A 15378-nucleotide genomic window follows, 5' to 3' on the forward strand; every position below is an offset into this window, starting at 1 on the left:
TTCAGGGGGGGAAGGAGCAATCGGACAGCTCTTTCCCCTATTCCCCAAAAGAGACTCATCTGATCTCCCACTTCCGTTCTTCTCTTGAGGGAGTCGCTCGTTTCTCTTCTGGTTTCTCTTCTTCCAACTCTCACACCACCCCCCCCCTCCCCTTTTTCACAATGTCGACTACCGAGACCGCCACGCCTATTGGCATTGCCAATGTAAGTCTGATCGGATTCCGGCTCTATTGGATGTCCAATTACTGTACTAACTCGCGATTTCTACCTCTAGCTCCCCAACCAGCGGTGTGTACTTCCTACGAAGCATTGGTCTTTTGGGGTCGATCGGAGGGACTAATTGAATTCCTCTAGACACAAGATTGTTGCGAAGCGGGGCGCGGCTTTCACGATTATGGTTCGTTTGAGATTGAATTGTCCCGCCTTGGACCCTCGACGCTAACGGTCCTGTCTATTATAGGTTGCTGGAGAGTCAGGATTGGGAAAGACTACCTTCATCAACACTCTCTTCTCCACCACCATAAAGAACTATGCCGACCACAAGCGCCGCCACCAGAAACAGGTAGACCGCACCGTCGAGATCGAGATCACTAAGGCCGAGCTGGAGGAGAAGTTTTTCAAGGGTGAGCCGCACCACAGCCTACCTCGATCAAGGAAGCGGACATCGAATTGAGGAACCATGATCTCGTCGGTTTGGAAATGCTGACAACACTCTTTTTTTGCAGTTCGCCTGACCGTTATTGATACCCCCGGCTTCGGTGACTACGTCAACAACCGTGATTCCTGGCAACCCATCATTGAGTTCCTGGATGACCAGCACGAATCCTACATGCTCCAGGAGCAGCAGCCCCGCCGTACCGACAAGATCGACATGCGTGTGCACGCCTGCTTGTACTTCATCCGACCCACCGGACACACCCTCAAGCCTCTCGACATTGAGGTGATGAAGCGCCTCAGCTCCCGCGTTAACCTGATTCCCGTTGTTGCCAAGGCCGATACTCTGAGCCACGCCGATCTGGTCCGCTACAAGGACAGAGTGAGTTGGAACTATGTGTGAAGGAAATACCGATTGGGCGGGTGAGGCTAATGTTTGACCTAGATTCGTCGCGTTATCGAAGCCCAGGGCATCAAGATTTACAACCCTCCCGTCGAGGAGGACGACGAGCACGCCGCTACCCACGCCCGCAGCTTGATGGCTGCTATGCCTTTCGCCGTCATCGGTTCCGAGAAGGACGTCAAGGCCAACGATGGCCGTGTTGTCAAGGGTCGCCAGTACGCTTGGGGTGTTGCCGAAGTCGAGAACGAGGACCACTGCGACTTTAAGAAGCTCCGTTCGATCCTGATCCGCACCCACATGCTTGACCTCATTCACACCACCGAAGAGTCTCACTACGAGGCCTACCGTGCCCAGCAGATGGAGACCCGCAAGTTCGGCGAGGCCCGGCCGCGCAAACTGGACAACCCCAAGTTCAAGGAGGAGGAGGAGAACCTGCGCAAGCGCTTCACCGAGCAGGTCAAGGTCGAGGAGCAGCGCTTCCGCCAGTGGGAGCAGAAGCTCATCTCAGAGCGCGACAGACTCAACAAGGATCTGGAGGCTACTCACGCTGCGTACGTTTCAGTATCACCCAACCACACTATTTTTGACCCCACCAAGACTAATCTAACATTTCTTGGACTACAGGATCAAATCGCTCGAGCAGGAAATCGAGGGCCTGCAGGGCTCCGGCACTCGCAGCCATGGTCGTCGTTAAGTTTTTCGTCCGGGAAGCGGCCCGGGTTCTTCAAAAAGGGGGTAGTCCAGGCCACGCAAGCTTCCTCATTGTTTTCTTCTCTTGAGTACCCTATGTCTTGCCGCTCACGCGCTTGGGAGGGCGCACCTTCTCCTGAGGGGAGGGGCTGGTTCATTTTGTTCTGTTATATCCATTTACCGCTGGTAGCTAGCGATGGTGTCTACATCCTTGATAATAACCCTCCTGTATTCTGTAGCGTGGAAAATACAGAGTTAATCCTTATTTCGTTTGGGAAATGTTTCTCGATAAGTCTATCCCCGGTGGTTTCTCGTAGCTTCTGATGTATTCATACTTGTTGCACTTGAAATAGTTCGGAGCTCTCCCTTCGGGCGTAGTTCCGCCGATCCCCAGACCCGCGCCGTCCTCCCCATTTCATTTCCAGCTTCAACCTCCAACTTCAACCCCGACCCCCACTCGCATTCGCCCGGGGCCTTCTCTGCACCTATGGCCCCGAAAAAATTTCCTACGAGACACATCCATACCCTAAAGACCCATAATGGTAAGTCCAAGAGCTTGTGACGTCCTCAGACAGGCAAAAACTAACAATTTATCGCCGCAGCTCCGGTCAATGCGGTCACATTCTCCAGCTCCCCGGGGACATATATTCTCACAGGCTCCTCCGACCGTGCAATCCACCTCTCGCGAGCAGTTCCAAATAATGCTGAAAATTCAAATACCGCGGTAGAGACCACCACGCCCATTCAGCGATACGAAGCGCATGGCTACAGCGTCCTCGATGTGGCCGTTACTTCGGACAATGCGCGCTTCGCCAGTGTAGGCGGTGACCGCCAGGTCTTCCTTTGGGATGTCGAGCAGGGTATTACAACTCGGCGATGGGGCGGGCATAACAGCAAGGTCGAGGCAGTTCAGTTTGCTGGCGATGGAGATTCTGTCGTTGTCTCTGGTAAGGACTAAATCTCCCGTCTCTCTGTGACACCCCTCTCTTATGTATCGGCTAATCTAACAAATTCTTGGGAAATAACAGGGAGTGCCGATACAACGATCAATCTCTGGGATACGCGCTCGAATGGCCACAAGCCCATCCAGACTCTGACCGAAGCCACTGATACCGTCTCGTGTCTACACGTTCATATGCCTACTTATTCAATTGCGAGCGGCAGTTACGATGGTCATGTGCGCGTCTATGATGTGCGCATGGGACAAACAACCGTTGATGTTTTGGCACACCCTGTCACGAGCGTCCGCTGCTCGGCGGATGGTAATGCGCTGCTCACTTCCACGCTGGATAGTTATATTCGAATGCTAGATCGCACGGATGGGAAACTCCTCGCGGCCTTTGGGGGACCGGCTCAGAAGGAAGATCAGGCTCCACTTGGTGGTCTCAGTCGGCCTCGACATGCTTATCGAAATACAGAGCTGCGTGTTCGCTCTGTTTTTGCTCAGGGTGATGGAGTGGTCTTGAGTGGAAGCGAAGCACCCAAGGATGATATCTCTGGTCTTGGTGCTGCCGTTTTTGCCTGGGATGTTCTGACTGGGGAGAACGTTGCGACGGTTCCGATGGGGCCGAGGGGGAAGGTCGTTAGTTGTGTTGCGTGGAACGAGAGAGGATACTGGGCCGGTGGGTGTCCTGATGGTATGTTACCCTTGCCCATGGCTAAGCCATATTCCGAATAATTACTGAGTTACCTAGGAACTGTTCGCGTTTTTGGTTGAACTCGCTATCCCATGACCTTGACAACCCTCAATTGCCATCGCCATGAGGTCCAACATTATAAAACAACTCCTCGTATGACTGGGAATTTCGCTGATCCGACTATACTATAACAAATACTGCTACCCTTGTCTGGTCCAACTGAAGCCATATCAAGACAAACGCCGGTTGAGCCATGTTCCATGGAAAGGCTGCCAATCAATCAGCCCATTGATAATTGATATCACTGCACTAAATGCATGCTCGGATATCCGTCCAGGCTCAAAAGTGGCGCCACAGCGCTAGAGGGTTCATAGCCCAAAGGTGGAATCGGGAGTCTGCTACCATCAGGTACCTACAAAGGTACGATGCCCTCGGCAGCAAATTACATGAGAGTTGGAAGACGACAGATACGCATTCCATAAGGGGAACAATGCGTCCTATGCGCACATGCACCCCCACTCCAAGGTGGGGATACTCGAACCTCCACTCTTCGATCTATATATCAACCGGCAACTTCGAGGCAACCATCCCACCTTTGAGGCTTCATAAATAGCATATGTCCTACTCAGTCACAAATCAGTACTAGACGGAGAATTCAAAAATGCCCAGGTGTATTTAAGCAGATTGGTCCTATAGTATATCTCCTCCATTGATTTCCTCCGTGCTCCACCATATCGTACACACCATGAGTGTTTTTTTTGATACCGCAGTGCTGGATCAGCCTCATTCAAAATTATTCATTTGATTTCGATTCGTCTGAAAGCCTTGGCTGAGAAATTTATTCGACTCGTCCGTAATTGAAATTTGTGCTTTTTACAAGAGTGGGGGGATGGTTACGCAGTAGTAAAAACATTTGCTTCCATGCTCGATTCAACCCCGCTTTAGACGTCGTATTCCGAGCTTCTTATATGGTAATTTGTACATAATAGTTCTGGAGTATTATCGAGGGGAAAGCTACTATCGAAGATATCATTTGACCAGGCTCTCACATAAATAGGTTGCGCTGTAATTTGTAAATACATAAATCCTTGCTTCTTCAAGTTGTCTACCATGATCATCCAAACTTTGATTATCACTCGATAATACTATTTACGCTAACTTTTGGACTGTCGTTTTTCTTGCCAGTACCCCCCTCGCTCTCTCTTCTGCTAGGGACCGTTCTTTCTGATCGATAATTGACCCGGGGCCAGTCGTGCCAACGATTTCAAAAAAATGCAAATAATACCCTCATCAGAGCGCTTACCTTCGCCGCCTCTGTCCGATACCAATAGCGCGAGCCCACTGAAAAGCCCCGTCGAAGCTCTTGCTGATTTGATTTCATCAACCTACCGAACCTCCGACATTAACTTCTTCGTCAACGGGCGTCCCGCTATAGTGAAGAACCCCAACCCCGAATGGGTCCTTCTCGATTGGCTCCGTTCACAAGATGATTTAAAAGGCACGAAGCTGGGATGCGGCGAAGGTGGTTGCGGCGCATGTACCGTTGTTTTGCAAACCATCGAGCCAGACAAGAAGGTCAACCACCTGGCCGTTAATGCCTGCCTATATCCGCTGATCGGAGTTGATGGTAAAAGCCTCATCACCATTGAAGGGCTTGGAACGGTCAATCGTCCGCACCCATTGCAGGAGAGAATTGCAAAGATGCAGTATGTCAAAGATTGAGATAGCTCGGTGTTCATTTTGCCATCGATATAGAAACTTTTTAAACCTGAATACTCACAAATTCTAGCGGCTCGCAATGCGGGTTCTGTACCCCTGGCATCGTTATGAGCCTGTACGCTCTGATCAGAAACTCGTATCGAAACGGCAAATTTTACCTAACACGTTCCGACCTGGAGCTTGAGGGTCACCTCGATGGAAACCTTTGCAGATGTGTAAGTTCATTCACTTTCCTTACGCAAGAGTGCGCATACTTGTCGTCCATAATTTCCTGATCGTATCCAGACCGGATACAAGCCAATTTTTGAAGCAGCACGAACATTTGTCGTCGAGGATCTTAGAGGAGTTCTCGTCGAAGGAGATGGCGCAAGGCAAAGTGATCTTCTAAGCCCACCGCCGTCAGATGATGAGGAGGACAACGAAACACTTTTGCGTAATATCAACATTTCCGGCTCTTGTGGTCGTCCAGGTGGCTGTTGTCGCGATAATCCCAAGACATCCGGGTGTGGTTCCACCTCTGGAACAGAATCGGCTTCCGAATTGTTAGAAACTCCAGTATCAGCGCCGAAACTTAACAATACACAAGCCACGTCGGAACACCCAAGGGAGGTAGTAGCGAAAGACGTATTCGAACCATACGAGCCTGCCGCCGAACCCGTCTTTCCGCCATCACTTCGGAGGTACGAAGCACAACCGATCTGCTACGGCAATGAGCGAAAATTGTGGTTCAAGCCGACAAACTTATTACAGCTTGTCGAGTTAAAGTCCGTTTATCCCTCGGCCAAGATTGTCGGCGGGGCAAGTGAGACCCAAATCGAGATCCGCTTCAAGAAGCTGGAGTATCGAGTTTCTATCTTTGCAGCAGATCTTCCTGAGCTCAACACATACAAAAGTCAAGAGAAACCGACTTTGGCGGAGCTTGATAATTTATCTGAGATCTGTATTCCGGGAAATTTACCATTGACCAAGCTAGAGTATATGTGCAAGGATCTCTATCAAAAGCTTGGGCGCCGTGCTTTTGTACTCGAGGCACTTCGGAAACAACTTCGTTATTTTGCGGGGCGACAGATTCGGAATGTCGCAAGTCTTGCTGGCAGCCTAGCCACAGCGAGTCCTATTTCTGATTCGGCCCCCCTACTCTTAGCAGTAGGAGCGAGGATAACCATTCGGTCCCAGTCAAAAGGAACATTCAATATCCCAATCACTTCTTGGTTTCTTCGCTACCGGACAACCGCCCTACCAGAGGATGGCATCATCACTCAAATTGTCATTCCCTTGCCGTCGGAGGGAATTCTTGAAGTAACAAAGGCATACAAGCAAGCTAAGAGAAAAGATGATGACATTGCTATTGTGACGGCTGGGTTCAGAGTGCGACTGAATGAAGAAGGCGTTGTTGAAGACTGCGGGTTTGCATTTGGTGGCATGGCCCCGACAACAGTAATGGCCACGAAGGCGCAAGAAGCAGTTGCTGGCAAGAGATGGGCTGAAGCAGAAACACTGGAAAATGCAACGAATGCGCTCCTAGATCAATTTGACTTAGGTTTTGGCGTGCCTGGTGGAATGGCACAATATCGACGCGGTTAGTCCTTTTTCCTACTAGTAGCCCATCTTCAATTCGTGCGACCCAACTAACGCGTTAAATAGTGTTGACCATTTCTATGTTCTTTCGATTTTGGCATGAGGTTGTTCACGAGTTAGGCCTTGCTGATGTCGACGCCGATCTGATTCAAGAGATTCACCGCGACATTTCCTCTGGCAATCGTGATAATTTTACTGCCTCGATGTTAAACAGAGGAACTCGAACAGTGGGGAGGCCGATTCCTCACTTATCGGCACTGAAACATTGCACTGGTGAGGCCGAATACGTGGAAGACATGCCACGACAACATAATGAACTATTCGGTGCCTTGGTGATGGCCAAAAGAGCCCACGCCACATTGGACAGCATTGACTATGCACCTGCGTTGAAGATGCCTGGGGTTATGGGATACATTGACAAGGACAGCGTACCGGCCGGAACTAACATGTGGGGGCCTGTTATACCCGATGAACCTCTGTTCGCCGACGGCATTGTTCATTACTACGGCCAAGTAATTGGAATGGTGTATGCGGAAACTGCTCTTCAGGCCCGAGAGGCCGCAAATCGCGTTGAAGTCACCTACACGGATCTACCTGCGATATTCACGATCGATGAAGCCATCAAATCAAATAGCTTTTTCAAACATGGCAAGGAGCTCCGAACAGGTGACGCGGTAGAAGGGAATCTTGATGAGGCCTGGTCCCGGTGCGATCACATCTTGCAAGGCACTACAAAAATGGGTGGCCAAGAGCACTTCTATCTGGAGACAAATGCGGCTCTTGCTATCCCACATGTTGAGGATGGCTCCATGGATGTATACTGCTCAACGCAGAATCTCATGGAAAACCAAGTCTTTGTGGCTCAGGTATTAGGCGTTCCCATGAGCCGCGTCAATATGAGAGTACGTCGCATGGGCGGAGCTTACGGTGGGAAGGAATCTAGAAGCACGCCCATTGCTATGTATATGGCAGTCGCAGCACGAAAGTCGTCTCGACCTGTTCGCATGATGCTTAATCGCGACGAAGACATTGCTATCAGTGGTCAAAGACATCCTTTCCAGGCCCGTTGGAAGGTTGGTGTTGATATTCAGGGAAAGATCCAGGTTCTTGAGATCGACATGTATAACAACGGAGGCTATTCGCTTGACATGACTGGAGCGGTCATGTAAGTCTGTCCTAGCTGATTACGGCTCTACCCCGTGAAATAAAAGAAGGACTGACAAAAGTTGATCAGGGACCGCGCTTGTACCCACGTCGACAATTGCTATAACATTCCCAATGCTTGGGTTCGCGGATGGCTTTGCAAGACGAATACCGTCAGCAATACGGCATACCGCGGCTTTGGCGGTCCCCAGGGCATGTACATTGCCGAAAGCATAATCTACAAGATTGCTGAAAGTCTGGAGATTGATGTCGATGAGCTACGCCTTCGTAATCTCTACAAAGTCGGCCAAAGGACTCCTTTCTTGCAAGAGATCACCGACGACTTCCATGTTGCCACTATGTTGGAGCAATTAACCACCAACTCCGACTTTGAGAAGCGAAAGGCTGCGATCAAGGTCTTCAATTCAAAGAATCGCTTCAAGAAGCGAGGAATATCAAAAATTCCGTGCAAGTTTGGTCTGAGGTGCGTGCTAGAACCCCTTCCCGTCTCAAACCCCCTCCTTCTTACCCCTGTTCGAGCTGACTTGCTTCACAGCTTTGCAACAGCTTTGCATTTAAACCAAGCTGGAGCATATGTGAAGATATACGAAGATGGCTCTGTCCAACTTCATCACGGAGGAACCGAAATGGGACAGGGGCTCTACACCAAGATGTGTCAAGTTGCCGCAGAGGAGCTGCGTGTCAGCATTGATGACATTTACAACAAGGAGTCACAATCTGACCAGATCGCCAACCCCTCGCCGACCGCGGCATCGTCGGGAAGCGACCTCAACGGACAAGCTGTCAAAAATGCATGCGACCAGTTAAATGAGCGTTTAGCGCCGTACCGAGAGAAGTATGGCATGGACGCGCCCTTGTCCAAACTTGTGCATGCTGCGTACCGCGACAGAGTCAACCTAGCAGCGAATGGATTCTGGAAAATGCCTCGAATTGGGTATGAATGGGGTAATTGGAAGGATCCGCTGCCTATGTGAGATCTCAATTTTATTTGATCCCTCCTGTTAGCAATGAAACTAACGGGTATTCTTAGGTATTACTACTGGACTCAAGGGGTGTAAGTTATCCGATTCAAGAAGGGGTGTGAAACTTGAAGGCCTAGGAAATGGAATGCTGACCTTGCGCGATAGTGCGATTTCTGAAGTGGAGCTGGATACCTTGACTGGGGACTCGACAGTTCTCAGAACTGATCTGATGATGGACATTGGGCGTTCTATCAACCCAGCCCTTGATTATGGCCAGATTGAAGGGGCATTTGTGCAAGGCCAAGGGTTATTCACTATGGAAGAATCATTATGGACCAAGACAGGAGAGTTATTTACCAAAGGCCCTGGAACTTACAAGATACCTGGTGGGATAAAATCGAGTTCTCGCGACTTTATGATTACTGACTTTTCCAGGCTTCTCCGACATACCTCAAGTATTCAACATTTCAACCTTGCAGCATGACTCTGAAGGCAACCCGATATCTTGGGACAAGTTGCGCTCTATCCAGAGCAGTAAAGGCACAGGAGAGCCCCCACTCTTCTTGGGATCTACGGTATTTTTCGCTTTGAGGGAGGCAGTGAAAGCTGCTCGTGAGATGAACAACGTCACTGCCCCGCTGATTTTTAACGCGCCGAGCACGGCGGAGAAGTTGAGATTGGCTGTAGGGGATGAGATGGTTCAACGAGCGGCCGTGAAGCCAAACGAAGGCGAAAAAGAGTTTTTTATCAGGATCGAAACTTGACAGATATGTGCGAATTATAAATGTTGTGTTTTATTCCCATGAAGTTTTGATCTCGTTACTACTAGTAGTATATTTTGAACAAATCAAATCATTTCCAACGTCATCAAAGCTGACGCGGGATAGTAGTCAATTTGAGAAAGGCCCTTCTAGCCCCGGGAATACGGCTTCATGATATATGCACCTATATACACCGGATTTTGTTCGCCGGGTGGGGTTTTCCTGTCTGCCCAGGCTGCCGCCGCTTTAATGAGGGCGATCAGGCTCAGGCTCAGTGAGTAAATGTCAGCACGCGCTCATGCTCAGTGATCTGATCAGTGCAGTAATGTAATCGCTCAGTGACCAATCATCATTGCTCAGTGTTCGCTTGGCGGTGGATCAGTGATCATCGATGGGTGCTCAGTGGTGGCTCAGTGATCACTCAGCCATTGCTTACTTACTAGGACTTCTCATCCAACCAGCGAGCGGTAATTCTTTTCCACAGCCCGAGTCAGACTATATCCAAAAAGGACATGTCCCACAGGGCCATCTATTCTGTGATACCTAGTGCGTCAATGGTACTTTTGAGGCCCTCCCATTCTAGAGGTCCTGATCAAAACTGGCCCGAACGACAAAAGCGATGTGGACCTATCCTGTTCAATATTATGCAGTTTAAAAAGACCTTTGCACTGTCATGTATCCTGTGACCCAAAATATTAAAGAAGAATTTTTCCCCTCCACGGCCCCATTAAAAGCAACATAGATTTCATTATTTGTATCACAATCAACTACTCCTCTGAGTCTGCCTCTTCCCCTTCGAGCTCACGATCAATATCCAGCTATGGGCCGAAAAGCCTTTTTCTCCAAGTGTGATGAGAAGGCTAAAGAAAGGCGTCGTCTTTTACGGCAGAGGAATTGCTATATCCCTGCAGCCTACAAGAGGGAAGACGCTGTTTGAAACAAAGACAGAAAACTTCCAAGGACCAAAAGACAGCAAAAAACCTTGAATCTGTGGCTTGAGTAAGTTTGAAAATTCGGAACAGAAAGATTCATCAATGGCAAAGCTTATTTTCTTAGCTTCACTTGTGACCCTGAAAACGGATTTGAAGACTATAAAACTGCACCAGGTTGCTTGCCTCCAAGCCATGAAATGGTAAAAGAGTTTATTCGCTAGTATGCGAACTCTACCTATGGCCGGCTCTGCAAGAGTGGGAAACCGATAGTGAGAACAGCCAAGGCGTAGGCGGAGCGACTCTTCGGTGGGTTTAAAGAGACTACCGGTATAGAGATTACTGAAACAGACAGAAAGGAAATATACAGCGTGAGTCCTTGCTATTCTCTCACTGTTTGCGGAAATACTAACACTATTCTCTTCGGGATATAGTAGATAAAAAATACTTTTCAAAATACTGTTTAAACTTCTGATAGTAGCCATGGTCACTATAGCCTATAAAAAAGATGACCTTAAGGTACTTTATCAGAACACCTACGATCTCTGTAGTCAGTGGACGCTTATTTCCCACATAGACTAATCCGTGGGCTATACTCTTTAAGGTGAAATAAATAGAGTCTCGCTTAATTTGGATTGTGAAAGCCGGCTCAAAAAAGTAATCTTATTTTGTAAGGGCTCTAAATCTATCCCACCGCCCGATGTATAGGACTAACAGAGGATCTTAATAGGTCTTGTAGATTCTCCAAAAGAGTATATATTATTTAACTTCTCCTGGGATGCTCTATATCACGAACGGCGACGAATGAACAAGCCCAGGCAACCAAGACCTTTGACTGTTCAAAGCTCTGATAATTACTTTGCGTGGTACAAGCCACATCAACGACAAACAAAGCGGTACAACCTATATCTATATCTAGTGGGGATATCATAAAAACCTCTTCTAGTCTCTCGGGCCAGGATACTAGTCAACCCGGCGGCACATAGACAAGCGTAACGTCTAGTAGCCCTCTTGTCTCAGCTGCTACTTTATCTCGGTCCTAGGCCGCTACCGTATCACTATGGTCCGGGCGGGAGCCAGTGTGTATCATCAAGATGGGAGAGCTCAATACAACCCCCCAGGGCGAATGTTATTGTTTTAACGGTACAAGAAAGAAGTACCAGACTGGCTTATGTGATGTCTACTCTTAAAGATTTACCCCTGGTTAGAGTGCCACGTAATCAAAGTTGAGATCCTGCGATACGACGCTGATGCAGATCAAGAAGGGAGCGGCATAATTAAATCATATAAGTAGTATTGAGCTCATGTATGTAAAAAATCTCGGGCTCTGCGGCCAAGCCAATATGAGAAGCGACTCTATTCGCGCATATGAATTCGGTCGCTGTCATTGAAAGATTGATCGTTAGACAAGCCCGTAACGCATCCAAGTTGATCAAGGTGACTTCTAGAAGGTTCTTTCTCTGGGATCTTGCAGGAAGGACTTTTGATGTCGTGGGGGGGGGGGCGATAGCTGTTGATTATTGTGAGTCCGGATACGCATACTGTTGCGATATCGGGCGAGTCGGGATGTGGGAGGGGGACGCAGGGAGATCCCTGCGTACGTATGTCAGAGCTCTAAACCTAGCTTCCCAGCGGGTGGTAGGGCCAAATAGCTGGTAGCGTGGGTGAGTCTTCCTGAGTTGCCTTGTCAGTCCAGGGCTCCTGGACTAGGATGACGTCTGCTTCGTATGATAGAAGTAGGTCATGGGCAGGGCCGCCCCTCCCGACGTTAGCCAGTAGTATTATCATGGGTCTGTGTGGGGGGAGAGTTGGTTCGCGAGCTCCTGGGAGAGCTGGCTTGACGGTTGACAGTGAATATCCGGGTTAGTAGCTCGTTGGTCAAAGGTATATCTAGTTTGTTGCTGCTGGAAGGCGATCCGGCCGGCCTTACGAACGGCAGTTAAGATCCCGGTTGCCGAGATAATAATGAGGCTGAGATCACGTGCATCGTACCGGATAATATTTGACAGTTTGGCTTTCCCTTTCCATTCTAGTGCTCACCTCCTCGCCGATTTTGCTTCCTGAGTAGAATTGAGCACGGCCCTGACCAACATAAGCAACCGGTGATCACTATGTAACCAGAGGGCTTTGCTGGAGCATGCTAATTCTCCGATTTAACCCGTTGAAAAGGCGGGAACACTTTTAGTATGAACCCAATGGCTGCAGACCTAGAAATGGGTAATCGGTTATCTAAATCTTTGTTCAAAAGTAGCTATACAATAGCTAAACGTAATAGAGAACTGCAAAGTGTAAAGATTCAGCCCCAGAGCTATTCTCTTCATCAATCGAGTTGCTATCATACCGAAGTACTTCCATAGACCGCTGAAGTGTAACCTGACCCTGTAGCTTCGTGCAGTGGAGCCCACGGGTCCCTTCATTCTGATTCTTTGCATTGACCAATGTTCTGACGTGTAATGGTAGAGCCGAGATAATTGAAGGGTGGCCAAATCGAGCGGCAAGGTGCAAAGGGGTTTCACATTTCTTATTTATATCATATAAATATAGCTGTGGCTTCCTCAGCAAACCTCGGGTGGCTAAAAATCTTTATGATCAACTCTAGAAAGCCGCAGTGTACGCCTTTTCAAAGGGTTCCCTTCCATGGGGGGCCCTGGCAGCTAGAGTGCTTGGTGTTTATTAAGCTCTCAGAAGCGGGTGATAAGGCGGAGGCCCTGGAAGAGATGGTGGGTTCAGCCTTTATGCAAGACTTTGGCCCCAAATTTGCCCAATATCTAGACGGGCCTATTAAGAGTGAAATAACAAAGCCAACAGCTGCAAGATAGAGAGATTTACGTAACCTTCTACTTCCGCCACTAGTATTTTATAGTGCTTTGCCAATAATTAGGTTGATTATATGGATCTCGAATGGCTTGAGACTGGACACATCTGATTTGCTCTAGACTGGTAAATTATGGAGCTAGATTTATAAAATTCTAATATAGAATCCGCCTGGCTTTTGTGATCTTCAAACTCAAATACAACAGAACTATCTAGATTCAGGGAGGTCAGACACTTTATTCATTCTGTTATGACAATGAAATGCGCAAGCGACGTAAATTGGCCATTTTTTATCCTAGCGAAGCCTGCCCACAATATCTGCCGATAGGGTACGGAGACGCTTGCGTAAATCGTTCTCAAACTGCTCTAATATATAATGAGGAAAAGGGAACAAGCTCTCCATGTACAATGAATTGTCCGAGCCGCCTGGGCTGGGGAGATTCCGGGCTTCCGCACGTCCGCCGTCGGCTTGGAAGCATTGGGAGAGGATGTTCACCACATGCTGCACGCGGTGGAGCTGGCCAAGAACCTGCTGCGCGACTTTCCGGCTTTGACCCTCGCTATCAGTGCAAGAGGTGTCTCCCAGCAATTCCATCTGCTCTGAGGCTGGGGAATTCTGATCGGAACCGTCGCCATCAAATCCGGGTGTTTGGCGCAACACCGCGGCATACCGAGTCAGCACTTTCAAAATGATGACTGATAGTACCGCCAGTAGACACCCATCTTCCGTTGGTCTCTCTTGTAAGATATCGCTAATCACCTGTACCGTCTGCTCGTTCTCGGTCATGACGGATCGGATGGTCCGTACGGGGCGGAGTCCGGCATGGCTTTCAACTGGCACTTGGTTTAACAAGGAGGCGGGGGAGGGAGGATCTTTGAGAAGTGCCAGGGCACGAGCAAAGCTGCAAATCTGCCCCGAGTTTAGCCCGTCGACCGAAACAGGTCGGATGTCTGTCGGATTTTGCGGCGGAGAAACGTTTGGAGCGACGGCCGCATCAACGGAGGACAAGTGTGGAGGCATTGTGGTAGCCCGACCCCAATCGGATAAATTGTTTGCTCCGTACGAATGACGAAAATGGGACGATTCTATGAGATTATTCATCGAATATGCAACGCCGGAGGTGGAAAAATTGGTCAAATTGAAATCCAAGGTGGCCGGAGTCGAGATCGTCGGATCTCCCAATGAATCTTCTAAGGAAGAAAGCCCCGAAAAAATGTCTGGAAAGCCCCCCGACGGTGATACTGGCGACAGTTGCATCATATCCGGCTCCGATAGATCGGTTGTCCAAATGGATGCCGCCGCTGCCATCGTCGTCGCGCTCGCTGTCAATGCTGCCATGGTCGTTGGTATAGTAGTCGGTACATCCTGATCCCGGGTCACTGGCAGCGAGGTGGGGTAGGATACTCGTCTACCGGGCTTGCGGCCTGCACGTTTGGTAGCAAAGTATTCACATGGCCTGCCTTGCTTTGAGCAGCGAGAACAGGTCGGCTTTTCCTTGCTGCATTTGATCTTCGATGCGGCACAGCGGTTGCAGCTATCCCGCAGTTTGAGACCGGTTGGCTCAACGCTAGTGCGACAAGGAGCGCGTGGGGATCGTGTTGTATCCATTTCGAAATCCTGATCTGAAAAGTCTCCTGATGAAGGCACAAATCACCTGAACCAAACGGCGGCATGTTGAGAGCTCGAAAATGGGTGCCACGGTCGGTCAGCGAGCTCGTGGCTTCTCGAGGCTTCTGATTGCGCTAGCAAGGGTGCAATCCTCTTCGGAAAAATGACGACCGGCGGGGGCCTGTTGCGAAGATTCGAGTAAAAGCTAACACGAACAAGTGAGTCTCTTCCTTGCTAGGGTGTTGCTTCGCCCCCAAAATCACAGGCATGAGGGAGCGGGCCGCCAGCAATTGAGATAAAACACTCATTCATGGTACTTCTGGATTTATGATTGTCAGCCTCATGAGGTCGTCATCATCGTAATAATCTCACAGCCCCGACACTACCAATATTGAGAAAAGCAGGGATGTGAGCTTGGGTCCCTGCTGAATTATGGAGCAAGTAGACCAAGTAGAACAA

At 49.1% G+C, this 15378-nt stretch overlaps 4 protein-coding genes across 4 annotated transcripts; 3 read left to right on the top strand and 1 right to left on the bottom strand.

Moving 5' to 3' along the window:
* Window positions 1-161: 161 nt before the first annotated feature.
* aspC (septin CDC12) lies at window positions 162-1750 on the top strand (the record flags this gene model as incomplete). The annotated part of the gene is made up of 7 exons (XM_057106612.1): window positions 162-203; window positions 274-287; window positions 354-396; window positions 460-622; window positions 725-1035; window positions 1099-1607; window positions 1681-1750. 7 exons carry the CDS (start codon window positions 162-164, stop codon window positions 1748-1750), a joined length of 1152 nt encoding a protein of 383 aa, XP_056955829.1.
* Window positions 1751-2233: 483 nt separating this feature from the next.
* N7533_009963 (WD40 repeat domain-containing protein) lies at window positions 2234-3424 on the top strand (the record flags this gene model as incomplete). The annotated part of the gene is made up of 3 exons (XM_057106613.1): window positions 2234-2288; window positions 2349-2693; window positions 2775-3424. 3 exons carry the CDS (start codon window positions 2234-2236, stop codon window positions 3422-3424), a joined length of 1050 nt encoding a protein of 349 aa, XP_056955830.1.
* Window positions 3425-4655: 1231 nt separating this feature from the next.
* On the top strand, window positions 4656-9570 carry N7533_009964 (xanthine dehydrogenase; the record flags this gene model as incomplete). Its single annotated transcript, XM_057106614.1, has 9 exons — window positions 4656-5089; window positions 5173-5317; window positions 5388-6681; window positions 6747-7845; window positions 7915-8307; window positions 8380-8814; window positions 8875-8898; window positions 8972-9192; window positions 9242-9570. The coding sequence occupies 9 exons, from the start codon at window positions 4656-4658 to the stop codon at window positions 9568-9570; spliced, it is 4374 nt and encodes a 1457-aa protein (XP_056955831.1).
* A 4035-nt stretch (window positions 9571-13605) lies between these two features.
* tpcE (Zn(II)2Cys6 domain-containing transcription factor tpcE) lies at window positions 13606-14919 on the bottom strand (the record flags this gene model as incomplete). Its single annotated transcript, XM_057106615.1, has 1 exon — window positions 13606-14919. The coding sequence occupies one exon, from the start codon at window positions 14917-14919 to the stop codon at window positions 13606-13608; it is 1314 nt and encodes a 437-aa protein (XP_056955832.1).
* Between the last annotated feature and the right edge of the window lie 459 nt (window positions 14920-15378).

Source organism: Penicillium manginii (assembly GCF_028828005.1).
Source record: "Penicillium manginii strain IBT 31320 chromosome Unknown utg000007l:1.0-2284322.0:1.0-2285126.0, whole genome shotgun sequence".
In the NCBI taxonomy this organism is placed as follows: domain Eukaryota; kingdom Fungi; phylum Ascomycota; class Eurotiomycetes; order Eurotiales; family Aspergillaceae; genus Penicillium; species Penicillium manginii.